Source organism: Dendropsophus ebraccatus, chromosome 15, assembly GCF_027789765.1.
Source record: "Dendropsophus ebraccatus isolate aDenEbr1 chromosome 15, aDenEbr1.pat, whole genome shotgun sequence".
NCBI lineage: Eukaryota > Metazoa > Chordata > Amphibia > Anura > Hylidae > Dendropsophus > Dendropsophus ebraccatus.
The window spans coordinates 15,004,075-15,020,149 of NC_091468.1; the positions used below are offsets into that span (position 1 = coordinate 15,004,075).

At 43.9% G+C, this 16,075-nt stretch overlaps 2 protein-coding genes across 3 annotated transcripts in view; one reads left to right on the top strand and one right to left on the bottom strand.

The window, feature by feature from the left end:
* Window positions 1-5,532: 5,532 nt before the first annotated feature.
* Window positions 5,533-9,847, top strand: MRPS10 (mitochondrial ribosomal protein S10). Its single transcript, XM_069955167.1, has 7 exons — window positions 5,533-5,649; window positions 6,698-6,756; window positions 7,203-7,278; window positions 8,616-8,752; window positions 9,271-9,379; window positions 9,506-9,595; window positions 9,709-9,847. The coding sequence occupies exons 1-7, from the start codon at window positions 5,587-5,589 to the stop codon at window positions 9,790-9,792; spliced, it is 618 nt and encodes a 205-aa protein (XP_069811268.1). The 5' UTR covers window positions 5,533-5,586; the 3' UTR covers window positions 9,793-9,847.
* Window positions 8,770-16,075, bottom strand: part of LOC138774370 (cleavage and polyadenylation specificity factor subunit 6-like) — a 50,847-nt gene continuing 43,541 nt past the window's right edge. The window contains exons 7-8 of one of the 2 annotated variants that reach the window (XR_011360296.1): window positions 10,752-10,831; window positions 8,770-9,260 (exon numbers count right to left, since the gene is read on the bottom strand). The gene's annotated coding sequence lies outside the window, so the exon portion shown is untranslated. Of the gene's footprint in view, window positions 9,261-10,751; window positions 11,151-16,075 lie in introns of both variants that reach the window. The other variant, XR_011360295.1, reaches the window with a different exon arrangement.

Sequence of the window (16,075 nt, forward strand, 5' to 3'; positions counted from 1 at the left end):
GGGGGTTCCATAATGGCGTCCTTGTTCCGGAGCCTTGTGATAAGTAATTGTATTTTAATGCTTGTGTTTTTTGTACATTTTGTAATGATCAGGCCGATCTCCTCACATTTGTAAGCACTTCACATGGCCACAAATAAAGCTATTTGGAAAAAAAAAAAAAAAAAAAAAAGAACTTGTTGCCCATAGCAACCAATCACAATGCAGCTTTTACTAAAGCTGTATTCTGATAGGTTGCCACGGGCAACCAAAACCGTTGTTTTCTTTTCATAAATCTGCCCCAGTGTATAAATAGCCCAGAGCAACCAATCAGATAGCAGATTTCTATTCTTGGAAAATGAAAGCTGAGCTGGGATTGGTTGCTATGGGCAACAAGACCTGTGTCAATCACATTTTTGTGCCTTCAGACAAGTGATCTCCAACCGGTAGCTGTACAGTTGTGAAAGGACTACAACTTCCAGCATGCCTTGACAGCGGTATGCTGGGAGTTGTAGTTTTTCAACAGCTAAGGAGATAGTGAGTAAAGGAGAACTACCAGAGATGGTATCTTAAAATGCAAAAACAAATATAAAAGTGCACATAAATTTACCCCGATGTCCATATGACAATCCTGGACAAGGCCAGAGCACTGCCAGAAAGTGTTGTCATATTACCAAATAAAATTCATGAAAGTTCCTTTTTCTGATAGTTCTTCTTTGGACGGATGAGATGGACTTAGAGGCTGCGGCTGCGTTAATATGGGCCAGGCCTGTGACTAAGAAGCGTCTCGGGATTGCTGCTAATGGTAGTGGTCAAACTGCATTAGGTCCCCCCCCCCCCCCCAAGTACTACTGCATGGACTGAGGAACCATCAGGTACATCCTCTTTAATCTGACCCAGGGATAAAACAGCACCGTCACAGGGTAGCTGGTGCCGCGGTCTGTTTTTTGAACTGCGGCCCGGTTCCCGTGTACGACGCCATTCTATCCACGGGTCCCGGGCCGGGGCTGAAGCACAGGAGGCAGGCAGGCCCGCCCCCAGTGAGAGGAATCCCCGCCCCTGTATGATGCGGCTCCACTGATTCTAATGAAGCCGCGTCATAGAGAAGAGGGAATTCCCTCCCACTGGGAGCGGACCGGCCTGCCTCCTGTGCTTTAGCTCCGGCCCTCGACCCGTGGATACACGGGAAAAAACTGACCATTCTATCCCTGGGACAGATTGAAGAGGATGTACCTGATGGTACATCCTCTTTAATGGTGCGTTCACACCTACAGGATCTGCAGCTGATTTTCTGCAGCAGATTTCAGTTAAATAACTGAACACAGCATCAGATTTGATGCTGTGTTCAGTTATTTAACTGAAATCTGCTGCAGAAAATCAGCTGCAGATCCTGTAGGTGTGAACGCACCCTAAGAGGTGAAAAACATTGCTGCTTTCTTCCACAAACAGCGCCACCCCAGTCCACAGTTATAAGCGTTATTGCTCCATTCACTTCTGTGGACCTGAGCTGCAATACCAAATATAACCAAAAGACATGTGTGGCGCTGATGGTGAAAGAAAGCAGCTAATCCTGTGCAACCCCCTTGAATTGCAGACCTGGTCAGACACTGTATATATACATACTTACATACCACACACTGAATGTTACTATGTATTTTATGACACGTTTAGTCTGTTTTTATGAGTGTTGAACTGTTAGGCTTTTCAGGAAGGAGATGTAAATATTTTACTAGGCTTTTGACTGTATATTGTATAAAGCAGAGATGACAGCCATATGTACAGTTCTCTCGCGGGCCCTTATTGTAGACCTGTGCCTTTCTATCGCTGCTGAGGATTTGTGAATGACAAAGATATTACTGTTCTAGGTTTTTTTACTGTACATTTAGCTGAATTTCTGCCCGGATCTACTGTATGTACTCAGAGGACTGCACTTTGTACAAGCCATTGCCTTATTACCATTCTGCACCACAAGAGGGCACTGTTTCTTGTTGGGTTTGTACCTATTTTCACAATAAAATTGAGTTTTATTGAGGTTCTGTTTGTTTATGTAATTGGAGGGGGCGTGCTTTATCTGCTTGGAAAAAATGCTAAATACATAAAAACTTAAAGGGATTGTTAAAAAAAAAAAAAAAAAGGCCTACTCACCTGCCCCCTGTTCTTGTTACGATATGCAGGAGGCACCCATTCAGAGTATTGCAGGCTGTGGCGGTGACTATGGTATACATTACCAAATAAAGAAACGGGTCCAGCTTGTTGTATATGGTTGCTGTCATTGCCATATGATAGCCTAGGCCTAGGAAATTGCTAAATGATCAAAAACAAAAAATACAATCAGATAATTTTTATTTAACATTGTTCATTTTTACAATAAAAACGTATTTAAAAAGCGGATGGTAGACCCGGAGTATCCACCCACGGACCCCAGATAGCTTCATACTTTTTCATAGCTTTCCTCTTCTTATATATCCCCTTCTCCAATCTAATAGTGGAATTTAATGTTTGTCAATTCAGTCATTGTGGGAGGCTCAGCTTACAACCAGTGCTGTAAATTACCAAACTCCTTACCCCAAGAAGGATAGCCCTGAATTCTTGGCCATCAGGTTTCTCACTGCACTGCTGTTAAGTACCTGTTTTCAGAGAAAACCCATCTCTAGCGACAAACAGCTAGCCAAAACGCAGGAAGTAGGGGTAAGCCTTAGCCATTTATGTAGCAAAGAGACTGTATGAGCAAACTGAGTCTGTCTGCTTTTCTCAGAGAGGTCCACACTGTCCACAGCCTCCTGAATGTAATCCCCCCACCCTTGGCTTATCATCTGCAACAGTAGCAGGTCACCACTTAGACCAGAGCTGCAAACAGAGACTGTGTACCTGCAAACTGAGTCTGTCTGCTTTCCTCAGAGGGGTCCACACTGTGCCTGAAAGGCAAATCTGAGATTCCCTCATTTCTTACCAGTCATAAAGTTCTAGGAAGCTGTTCTCTGTGTAAATATTTGTGTTCTGTGTACACAATGCAGCCTCCTGAATGTAATCCCCTACCCTTGGCTTATTGTCTGCAACATTAGCAGATCACTGCTTAGACTAGAGCTACATTTGAAATGTACCTACTTACTTGGTGTCATGTTGCTGTTTATTTCCATTCTGCTCACATAGCACTTTGCGAACCCAGATTATCTATAACCTACTCCTTTTCCCCACATGTCATCCATAGTACTGTACTGTGTAAATCAGGGATGGGCAACATGTGGCCTTCCAGCTTCTGCAAAACTTGACTTTGACTGTGCAGGCCTGATGGCAACTGTAGTTTTGCAACAGCTGGAGGGCTGAAGGTTCCCCATCCCTGATGTAAATCAACCTCCCAGCACAATGTCAGACTGTTAAGTCCACTGCACCGGCACTACATCATGGCATAGCAGTAAGCACTGTGCTATTGACCAGAGACAGAAAAGAAAGTCTCTGTGTGAGTAATACTGGCAAACAGCTCAGCTCTGCCCCCTGAATTGGAGACAGTGGTTTCTGGCTGTGCACTATAAAGGGGGCCCAATAACAGCAGTGAGAGTAATAACATCAACTTGTCACCACTCTGAAGGGTTAATCTAAACTAACCAGGCAAGTACAGGTGTTCTGTGCCTTATGTGAATTGTCTTGGGAATAAGCTTTAGTAAATGGCCTCTGTGTAGCTAAGTAACTGATCCTATGTTGGTATATTCCCATGTAGGGATGCACGATGCACCGAAATATCGATACTACTATCGATATTTCGGGCTAAAAAAAACGGTTCGGTACCAGGATTTCCTGGTATCGATACTTTATGTTAAAGCTGCACTATTAGGCAACTTAACATAAAGTATAACGCAGAGAACACGGCCGGCGGGTAGCTGAGCGCCGGCCGTGTTCTCTATGTGCCTCTCACTGCACCTGCAGTCTCCTCCTCTGTTCTCTCTCCTTCCGCTCCCGGCGGCGCCAATTTTAAATAGCCGGCACTTTGCGATCGCTAGTGCCGGCTATGTAACTGTGTAGATGCCGCTGTCACACTGACAGCGGCACCTGACCCCTCCTAAGCCCGCTCCATATGCAGCAGGGGTCGGCTACTGTGTGTAGCAGACCCCCCGCTGAAATGATTTATGCAGAGGAGCCGGAGCTGCACTGAGGTCTCCGCTGCTGGAGAGGGAGAGAGGAGGAAGGAGGAGAAGGCTGGAGAGGGAGAGCGGGAGGTCCGAGAGAGAGGACACATGTGAGGATCCAGCCGGCTGGCAGGTGGGGGAGGTGCAGGGGCTGTGAGGTGCCGACATCAGCATAAGTATGTGTATAGCAGAGCCGGCTAAGTAGTGTATAGCAGAGCCGAGTGAGCAGTGTATAGCAGAGCCAGCTAAGTAGTGTATAGCAAAGCCGAGTGAGCAGTGTATAGCGGAGCCGAATGAGCAGTGTATAGCGGAGCCGAGTGAGCAGTGTATAGCGGAGCCAAGTGAGCAGTGTATAGCGGAGCCGAGTGAGCAGTGTATAGCGGAGCCGGCTAAGTAGTGTATAGCGGAGCCGAGTGAGCAGTGTATAGCGGAGCCGAGTGAGCAGTGTATAGCAGAGTTGTCTGAGTGATCGCTGTACTCTGTACACAGTTATGTAAAAAACCTTTACTTTTAACGTAATAAAATTAAAAAAAGCTCCATAAATTGGTATCTCTGTAATAGTGCAGGCCTGAAGAGTATAGAAAACATTTCAGGTTTATTATATTCGCTGTCTAGGGAGTATTATATTTCTATTGTTGTGTTTTTTAAAAATATTTTAGTAAGTATCGAACTGGTATTGAGTATCGAAATAAAAATGTTAGTATCGGTATCGAACTGAAAATTCTGGTATCGTGACATCACTATTCCCATGTATATAATATAGTCAGCAGGTCCTGACTCTTTGTCCTTACCTAAGCCGAATGTGTATGGCCAATCTATGGCCTGTCTGCTTTCCGCAGAGGAGGCCACACTGTGCCTGAAAGGTAAATCAAAGATTTCCTCTTATTTCCTACCAGCCATAAAGTTCTGGGCAGCTGTTGTTTGTGTAGATATTAGTGTTCTGTGTACACAGTGCAGCACCTGGAATGTAATTCCCCACCCTGGGTTTGTCATTATATACTTGGCTTATCAATATATACTGACTACATTTTTTGCACAAGGATTACTAAAAATTAAAAAAAAAAAAGGCGCCACACCTGTTCCCAGGTTGTGTGTGGTATCACAACTTGGCTCCATTCACTTCATTGGAACTGTTCTGCAGTATTGTACACAAACTAAGGAGAAGTCTGTAATACCCCTTTAAACACTAAAGTACCTTAAAAATGGTAGGAAGTAATTGCAGGAACCAAAAACTAGCATCCTTCTAACCATTAATAACTAATAATAATAGGTATTTACATCTCAATGGCTGCTCACTGTTACATGGAGAGTCAGAAAATACAGCAGGAGGCTAGAGTGCCCAAATCAAAAATGGCCGCTGATCATTTCCGCCCTCCTTGGCGCCTGACGTACAGCGCATATGCTACACACTACCTTTTCAGCTCTATGGTTGTTCGTTGCGTCTAGAAGATGCGCCGGAAGTGACGACATCGCCGCCTGTCAAAAGAACATGAATGTCTGCAGAGGATTTGTCCTTCTCTCCCGCAATGTTTTGGCGGCGTCCCGATGTCAGGTGAGTATAGTTACCATGGAGACGCAGCGGAGGACGTTGTGGAACCACAACGCTCAGTGTATTTTGCAGCTTGAAATTGCAGTAATAGGTTTATGCTACTGAGTACTTGTCAGGCCATTACTGTGTCTTATAATTCGTGGTATGGCGCTGGTGTGGTCCTGATTCCTCTACTCACAGAGCCTGTGTCCCCCACTCATAGAGCCTGTGTCCGTGATTCCACCACACACACAAACACCCGTTCATAGAGCCTGTGAGTCCTGATCCCCCCCACCCATAGAGTGTGAGTCCTTATCTCCCTTCTAATAGAGCCTGTGAGTCCTGATTCCCCCTCTCATAGAGCCTGTGAGTCCTGGTCCCCCCTCTCATAGAGCCTGTGAGTCCTGGTCCCCCCTCTCATAGAGCCTGTGAGTCCTGATTCCCCCTCTCATAGAGCCTGTGAGTCCTGATTCCCCCTCTCATAGAGCCTGTGAGTCCTGATCCCCCCTCATAGAGCCTGTGAGTCCTGATTCCCCCCTCTCATAGAGCCTGTGAGTCCTGATTCCCCCCTCTCATAGAGCCTGTGAGTCCTGATCCCCCCCCTCTCATAGAGCCTGTGAGTCCTGATCCCCCCCCCTCTCATAGAGCCTGTGAGTCCTGATCCCCCCTCTCATAGAGCCTGTGAGTCCTGATCCCCCCCTCTCATAGAGCCTGTGAGTCCTGATCCCCCCACCCATAGAGCCATTGAGTCCTGATCCCACCCACCCATAGAGCCTGTGAGTCTGTTACTCCTGCTTTCCCCTCACACAGTGATGCAGGCTTTCCTATAGGAGTCTATATACAAGGAGGGCTTCTATGCTGCTCACATAGCAGACCCCAGACCTAAAGCTACCATTACTCTCACTGCTATATAACAGCGTTAGCCATTTCTTAGGGATTTTCCTGTTTCCCTTTAATTTTTTCCGCTCCCTTGGTTAAACCAGTTATACTGGAGTCCATAGGAAACCAAGAGACATAAATGCTCTGAGATGCTTTCTGCACTGGAAGACCAACATCTTATCTTCTGTCCTAGGTGCTGAGAACGCGGCAGCTCCCCGCCTGTGCCGTCACTCAGACATACAGACATGTAACGTAAGTACAATACCAGCCGCACAGCTCCAAACATCGGAGCTTTTGTCTTGCATTGTGCGCACTGTTTGAATTAATGTTTAATAAATGAGAAATTGTAATACTTTTCTATGGACGCTGGAGCCTCTGCCCTTGTGTACAGTAGGAGCTGAGTGTGAGGGTCATGCAGGGATACGTCAGGGATTGCAGATCCTGCTTTCTGAATGATCGGCCTGTGCAGGTTCCTGTTATGGACAACGTCCCCATAAGCGTCATGAGAAATTATTGAAGGATCTCTGGTGTCTGTAGCCTGGTCTGGGCTTCCATTGATGAGACAGATATATCAATTGGCGGAATCCAGTATAGGAAGAGATGGCTGTGGGTCAAAACCACCTCTATCTTACATGAATGTCTTTTGGAAAGAACATGAGTCTGATTGAAGTCTATGTATGTTGATTCTGTAATTGTAGAAACAGCAGCCAAGCTGTAAGTACAGAGGCCTCAGGAGCTCCTCCGAGTGACCTACAGTCCAGAGTGCAGAAGCTGGTAAGACTGACAGTGTTTATTTGTCTAAGCTCTTTAGTTAAAGGGGTTATCCAGAATTTGAAAGACACAGCTGCTTTCTTTCAAAAACAGTGCCACCCCTGTTCTCAGGTTGTGTATGGTATTGCACCTCTGCTCCATTCATTTCAATGGAACTAAGCTACAAAACCCAAACTGAGGACGGGAGAGGAGCTGTTTTTCGAAGAATGGAGTGTTTTTTTAGAATCCTGCATAATCAGTTTAAATACTTTTTTTTTTTTTTTACCAACAATGGCTAGGATCACTAGGACTCCCCAAGCCATTAACAAAACAAGCAGGGATTACTATGGTAAGGGAGCATTCACACCACCTTTGTGCCTTCTGAGGCACAGATACATCAGCACCCTGCACATACATGATGGGGTTTGGGGCAGTAATGTTGGCACCCAATTCGGACAGGATCCTCATGTATTTGTGCCTCAGAAGGCAAAAACCTAGTGTGAACCCTGCCTAAGATGTACGTTAGCTGCCTGAATGCAATGCATTGACGCCACACCTGCAGGCGCTGACCAGTGGCCGAGTGACGTTGACAATGCATGTAGGCAGCTCATATAGATGAAGCCTGACGAATACTGTGCCACCTGTCTGATACTACGGCCCAGTTCCATCTGAGTTAATCACAGCTGCAGTAATGGAAAGTGAAGTCTATAGTGCATTCTGTCCACTGATCTAAACATTGCTTTATATTTCCATATTGAGGTGGTCACCTGATTATTTAATATTTATATAATATCTGTCTACAAATATTTTACGTCCGGTCTTTTCATGTTATCAGCACATAAACCTTGCTAATGGGTTCCAGTAGACTGATCCATATTTTAAAGGGTATCTCTACTGTCACGCAGCACTATGGGTAATTTCTGTAAATCACCTGTATTTTGAATTTAGCGCTGTAGCCGCTTTCTGAATGTCAGCTCTCTATGCAGTAGAGGACAGGGCTTCCTCTTAGCCCCTTCTCCATTGCTCCTTTGTTGGTCTTCAGATAGAGACTTAGGGGGACGCTCTCTCTCATCATGTGATGTGTGGGGGACAAGGGGTGCTCTAAAAAGCTTCTCCGGCACCAAATTCAAAATCTGTGCAACAAATCTACCATGTTCACTACCTGTGATGCAGCATTTGAACAGCCGGTCTTGTAAACACTTAATTGGAACTGAACTGTCTGTCTGGGTAGAAGGGATCGGGAAAAAGGTTGGAGAATCCATTGTGGATTTGGCTGTGGTCCATTCTGTGGGGTGGGGAGTAAAATAACAAGGAGGACACAGTGTAAGTGGATTTTAAGTCATTTATTGTTACTCATACAGATAAGTATTACTGATGAACCAGACATCTTGTACAAGAAGATAGAAGTGTTAGCGAAGGGCCATGACAAATCTGTGCTGGATAGCTATGAATATTTCATTGTCCTGTCGGCTAAGGAGCTCGGCCTGTCTCTGGAGGTGTAAGTATGGGGGGATGATGGCTTTAGTTTTTTTTTTTTTACATCATAACAGTATTTCTATATTTAGCCTATAATGTTTGCTCTGACTCTGCTGTCTCCTGAATGTAATCATTTACAAATCCGCATTACCATTAGGCTGGGTTCACACTGCGTTTTTGCAATCTGTTCAACGTATCCGTTTTTAATTGGTTACTTTTAATGGACAGAAAAACGTACTCAACACTACTTTTGCGTCCTTTAAAAAAAAAGAAAAAAAGGATCCAAACGGATGACACACAATTGCAAAAACATTCATTTATTGAAAGGTATTGGTTAAACAGTAAAACCCACCAAGATCCATTGATCTAATGAATGATCTTCTGCAGCCTCCATGATCCATTGCAGTGCCCTCTACAGGTGGAGTGTACAGCTACATTCAGTACACATGAATGGGGGTTATGACAACTCTCCCAGCACAGACTCTGCTTCCTACCAATGCTCCCACATCTCCTGGACTTTATACTGTTTTCTAATTTTAGGCATGAACAAAAAAGAAAGATCGAGCGTTTTACCCTCTTAAAATCGATACACATTTATAAGAAGCACAGAGTACAGTATGAGATGAGGACACATTACAGAAGCTTTGAGGTAAGACGCTAGATTATTATGTATAAAGCACCCTTGATTCCGGAGCAATAAGATAAGGGCAGCTCTGTGTGTATAGATTTATTGAAAATCCCTGAAGGAAATCTGGCTATTCATCTTTTTCCATAGCTGAAGCATCTAACAGGGAGCACAGCGAATGTGTACTTAGAATATATCCAACGCAACGTCCCTGAAGGTGTGGCCTTAGAGATCACAAAGGTAAACTACAAAGCAAGATCTGAAGTTACTTGGATATACAAAGAAGAGCTTTACTGTTAGTGATCTTTGCCTTCTAGGGATGAACTAACCTGAACATATTATTCTATTCTCAGACCAAACTTGAAAAATTACCAGATCATCTAAAACAGCCGATATGGGACACGTTAGACCGCGAAGAACAGAAGGAACGTGTGTGAGCTGCGCCTTTGTGAGGCTATAGTAAAACTGTTAGAATAAATATGTTGTATTAAAGCTTTGCCCCGTTGTCTGACTCATAGGGTTATGATTATAGATGAGCAAACATACACTAAGATAGATACTGAGCATTTGTTTGAGCAAACCCGAACTTACTGTAACTTTACTCATCTCTAGTTATAGTATATTTATAGTAGAATGCCTGTACATCAAGCTAAAAAAAAAGCTAGCTTATAGAGGGGTTGTCCACTGCCTGATCTGACTCCTGGCTTAGAGAGTCTATGCTGCCCGCCAGGTGGGACAGTTGGCTGCCATTGGACAGTGTAGTGGAGGCTGCCTCTGTAGCTGTCCTGTCAGACATCTCTTAAGTCAGATTGGGTATAAGAAAGGACTACTTGTCACATGGGTCAGTCCTATCATTATGACACCTTTTAAAAGAGACACCCTATGAAATTAAAAAAGGAAAGGGGTGATGGGGGAACATAATAAAGTATACTTACCCATCCCCACGCTTCCGTTGCACCACTACTGTGTCTCTGCGGGTGCTGTCATTTTTGGCTGGCATCCTGTCTGAGCAGGCAATCCATCAGCTGGGTATGTGACCTGGCGGCTGACAGCGAGATCCCGGAGCGGTGCTATAGAGCACGAGGATAGCCAAGTATACTTTATTATGTTTCCACCCCCCTTCTGTCATTTTTTTTTTGTTTAATGGGACTTCTCCTTTTACCACATTTGGCAATAGACACTAGTCGTCAGCTTAAAAAAATAAAATAAATCAAGCAAGTGCATGGAACTTCCTATATGTGCAGCAAGAGAATGAGGACATGCACTGGCCTGCAGAAACATCTGCAAATCTCAAGCACCACTGCAGTCTCATGCTGTGCAATACATCATTCGCTATAGTAAAATTACACAGAAATCATATGAAATGGCCAGATGCCACAGTACCATGGATAGATACCTCTGCGTTGCAGGAACAAGGCTGCACATAAACTTGCAGAGTGGCTTCTTGTGTTCCAAGTAAGCGACACCAATGAGATTCTGTGAAAACAGTATAAGCTGCTGTCACTAATGTTCTTAATACATTGGTTGCAACTAGGAGAGATTTTACAGTGGGAGAAAAGTGAATACTTACATCAAGGAGCCTACAGTGGCAAGTAGGTTGGTACAATCTTTCTGTCATACAGGATACAATGACACGTACCATGGTACTTCACTTAGTGCTTACCTGTCTTAGTTTCTTCAGAGTGAGCTGTCTTTGCTCCGCTTGTCATGAATTGGTTCTGCTTAGGGATGGTCCGAACCTGCCGAGGTTCGGGTTCGTATGAACCCTGCAGCTGATTCATTGTCTATTGAAAATCTGAAATTCACCTCCCTCAGGTTACTGTTCTATGCTTTATACTGCCGCCCTGCACTATAGCCCTAGACTATTTGTGTACAAGCTCAGTAAACTAATGATAGAGAACAACTATTGTTTTCAGAAAGACTTGGTTTCCTCCTATTAATCTGCATATCCAGGTCTGCAACTCACTCATATTTCCAGATATCAAATCCCACTAGCCTGATCATTGCTTCCCACATGATACAAAGGGCCTACCTTAGATCATGTGAAGAAGACTGAGGATTTTCATATTTTTGGTAGGAGTTGCTGTATATGCAGTTTTTATAATTAAAGCATACTTGTCATGAAGTACGCTGACCCGATCAGTGAGAAATCCATTTGGCCATCTATGGTTATGACCACGCCGGGTCAGTATGGTGCACAAGCCCAATAAAATCAGAATAGGGGTCACACGCAGTACCGACCTGGTGTGGTCATATCCATGGATACCGGAACTTTCACACCAATCTAGTCAGTGTTTTTCACGACAGGTACACATTAGGACAGAAAAAAAGACAACTCAATGTTCAATTAATTACCCCAGAGAAAGGCAAAATAAAGCCCTCAGGCAGATGCCAGTTGCCCCATACTAGGCAAACAATTCCTTCCCAACTCCAATATGGCATCACAATAAAACCTCTATATGTAGAAGATGCCCATTTTGTCATGGTTAGAGTCCAAGGTGTAAAGGATTCTTGCAGAGATCTCTGTACTGTCCATTTGTACATTATGATCAGATCAGCCCATAGGCAAGATTTTTACCAATCTGTCTTGGTCCTGTAACCCACCCATTCCCTTAATGTTCTTGGTCGCCTCCTCTGCACCAGCTCCAGTTCAGCCATGTACTTTTTATATACAGGCCCTCAAAATACAATATTCAATATGCGGTCTGACAAGTGATTTGTACAGAGGAAGAATTGTCACGAGCATCTATGGCTCTTTTGATGCAGCTTATGATTTTATTTGCAGCAGCTGCCTGGCACTGGTAGGAGTTTGCTGACCACTAGGCTTGATCGAACAGCGGAAAATCTTAGGTTGTATAGAATTTGAACCTAGCCGGACCTTCCGCATTTGATTCCTGATGCCTTCCTGGTCCGTGGGGACAGCCTGGAATTCCAGGATTCAGCCTAGGTAATAGGCTCTATTCCAGGCGACCCCTGGGATGTCTCCTCTTTCTACACAGACCGTGAAGGCTTCAGCAATCAAATGCGGAGGTCCGGCTAGTTCGATCAAACCTAGCTTTTTCCGCTGTTCGATCAAGCCTACTGACCACCAATAACCTTTCCAGTGCCACCTAACATTTTATTATTTAACACACACTTACATTTTTGTTTACTTTGTGCATAACCTAAAATTATCCTCCTGTGGAGCTTAGTATCCATCTGCAAATACTACAATTTCTACAGTACCAATACTGCCCGCTGTGGTACCCCACTAATGACTGTACCCCAATCTGAACATGTTCCATTACTCAATACGGTTGTGTGGAATAAAGCATGTAACTGATAGGGCTCTCCTCCTCCAGTGCCTCCTACATGACCCATTTTATAAATCTGGGAGTAAGTAGTAAACCGCATCCCCAAAAGTCTTGTTCTGAGGGGCTGAAGAGGAACCCTAGTAAGGTCTGTATTATTATAACATATTAGAATATTGCACAGAACACCAAATCTAACCTCTTTTAAAATACAAATGGGCATCTATTCTAAGAACTTCTCTATGGCTCTGCTGTTTGGCAATGAGTGAGGTCACTGCTATTTTACAGATACCGCATTGGTGTAAATGTCTGTAGTGCTCCTATGGATAAATTCTCCTATAAATTTAAAATCATTATTGCTAACACTGGAAAGGGAAACTACCCTACGGTTATGGCCACACACAGATGCAGCCAGTCATGTCTACTTACTGCCTACATACACCACTGGATATCTGATATCCAGGGTATAAAAACACCATTCCTGGAGCGGATAGTGGTCGCCAAACTGATACATTCATCAAAGGTCAAGGAGGCGGAGCTAAGCTGCTTTAGTGTCAGTTTGGTATACTTCCTCACCCGCCTGTACATCAGTCAGAGGGGCTTGGAGAGAAGGAAACAAGGGGGCATGCCAGGCTACGGCAATTCAGCAGCTTAGCCCCACCTCCTTGACACTTAGCCGAGAATAAAAAGGTTATAAGTTTGGCAATTAGGGTCTATTCACACGTCAGTATATTTTCCAATCCGCAATTTTGAATCCGTAAGCAATCCGCAAATTTTCATCCGTATTGCATCCGTATTGCTTCCGTAAAATACGGACCCCATAGAGTTGTATTGGATGTGTCAGTTACTGTCCGTACTAGGGTCTGTCCTTTTTTTTTTGCGGAACGGATTGCAGCCCAGTACACAACACGGATGTGTGTATGGGTCCATTGAAATACATTGGTCCTATTTTTCTGCGGATCCGCAATTGCGGACAGGAACAGGATGTGTGAATAGGGCCTTACTATCAGCTCCAGGGAAGGTACAGATTGCTTTTATACCCTATACCACAGGTGACAAACTTCAACCCTCCAGCTGTTGTAAAACTATGATCCCCATAATGCCTGGACAGATAAATCTTTGGCAGTCTAGGCATGATGGGAATTGTAGTGAAACAGGTTTAGGGACGAAGGTTCTCCATCCCCCATACGATGGTGTCTGCAGATACTGCTGACAGATTTCCAAGTGGTAAGGAACAAGGTGATGAGCGGAGCAGGAATGCCAATAAATCAATATTGGTTTTAGTCCCATTGATACAACCATTAATTCTGACCAATGAAAAAACTGCTCAGCAGAATAGATTATGTATGACTACAAGAGATGGCAGTCCCAGGTCAGATAGGACATCTTCATGAACCAGCACTCAAATTTGTTAAAAGCGAGACTTTTATTGTTTCAATAATACACATTTAATCGGCATTGCTGATGTCTTGTGGAATTAGTCCTGAGTCAGAGCATGTAGCACTGGATGCACGTATCATCTATCAAAGGGCTTTTATTAGGTGCTAACACTTCTAATACTCCTACTTGCAATGTTAATGTGAGACGATTGTGATGAACTTAAGTCACCTCAATTGGCAGCAATTAGCAGTTGTCACATATTTAATGGATTAAATTGTTTCTAAAACAGGAGATACAACTCAGAACACAGGGGCCTCTCTAGGATGGGGGTGCAGGACATCAATGATTCAATGTCCTAACTGGGAAGTAACATCAACTATCACATCAATATAACTTATAACGGAAATTTTCAGGAACATTAGGTGAAATATTTAAACTAACTTTTTTATGACCTGTAATAAATATACACATGGACGCAGAATTTAAAGGCAACAAGAAAGCAGCAGAAGTTAACATGGCAGAGCACCTTAACTTGCAATATCAGAAATAGGAAGATCCATAGCAGCTAGCAGAATAAACCCTGCTCTAACCCCACAGGAGCTGTAGCAGCAAGTTGGAAAAGTTGGAAACAAGGAAACAGCAAGTGTTTTAGCGTCTCTCTGGATTCAGTGGTAAGCTAAGCTTCAAGTGCTCTCCATTCATAAGGTATTTTAAGACTGTACTGGAAATGATGAGGTGCCTCAGGAATTGAACAACACTGACTGGTTGTAGCTTTTAATATGAAGGAGCGGTACTCACCATCAAATCGTGCAGGACATCATGCAGGTTTATTTCAGCAAAATGATGTTATTAGGTGACAGGTGTTTTGCGTTATCCAACGCTTCAACAGGGGTCTGGAGAAGCGTTGGATAACGCGAAACAGCTGTCACCTAATAACATCCTGGCCGATTGGTGTCTTGTCTGCTATGCTGTATGAATTCATGAATTTGCTGAAATAAACATGCACAATGTTCTGCACAAGTTGATGGTGAGTACCGCTCTTTCTTCATGTTAAAAGTTACTATGGACATTGATGTTTCTGGCTGAGCACCCCATCTAGCAGACGCACATCCCCCTGCACTACTGTACCCAGCAGCTTAACCAGCAGGAAAATGACTCGTAGAGGCTAACCTAGCTGTGCTGGTCTGTGTCTTTATACTTTGACTGACTGGTTGTAGAGTTTACATAATCTTTCTCTCTACCCACCCCCAGCTTCTATACATCAAACACTGCACAAAAATTTGTATAAGGCATCCACGGAGAGAAGACGAGAGGGGGGGCAGTTCAGGTGAGAAACAAAAAAAAAGAATGCTACTATTTAGGTTAAAAATGGCTGCTATAATAAGTGAAGCTGGGTCTGGAAAACGGGGCAAATCCCGCCATCTGTAGACTTCTGCTGCACCCAGCTGTATGTCAGGAAAATAACTCACTGATACACAAAAAACATGCTACATGGTGAAAGAAGAGCTCAGGATGGTGAGAGTTAACCATTTATTGGCAGAACACATGCTACAGTACCATGCCCCTCCTTCCTATTGTTACAGAAACTAAGAAACGTCCCAGATTTTATTTAGACCTAAAGAGTCTCTTCATAGAAATTATGGACGTTATTAGTTGATGTTGTAAAAATGTCCTTTCCTTTAGCAAGATGTGGCTAGGGGGATGTATGTGAACCCCCGTAACACAACAAGGTGCCTAAGATAGTCACTGCTGATCTATAGTGGTTAGAGATGAGTGCAACTCAAGTGTGCAGCACTTCATGATCAGCGGCTAAGCAGTTGGATACAGCCAAACTCAAAAAAAGAGAGAAGCAGGGGAGGGAACTCACCATAAATTGTGATCTTTATTTCAGTGTTCCATAAAAACACACAGGACGCCAGCTGTTACCCGAGTTCATCCTAGTGCTGGCGTCCTGTAATTCTGCCCTGTATATTTTTTATCAGACACTGAAATAAATCAGATTACAATTTATGGTGAGTGCCCCCCCCCCCCCCCGCTTCTCTCTTTTTGG

What these genes read in the sequence shown, in the direction of transcription:
- MRPS10 (XM_069955167.1), top strand. Translation starts at nt 5,587, where the DNA reads ATGAATGTCTGCAGAGGATTTGTCCTTCTCTCCCGCAATGTTTTGGCG. An exon ending in AGTCCAGAGTGCAGAAGCTG is followed by an intron (nt 7,279 to 8,615) that starts GTAAGACTGACA and finishes TTACTCATACAG; the next exon opens with ATAAGTATTACTGATGAACC. An exon ending in CTCGGCCTGTCTCTGGAGGT is followed by an intron (nt 8,753 to 9,270) that starts GTAAGTATGGGG and finishes TTCTAATTTTAG; the next exon opens with GCATGAACAAAAAAGAAAGA.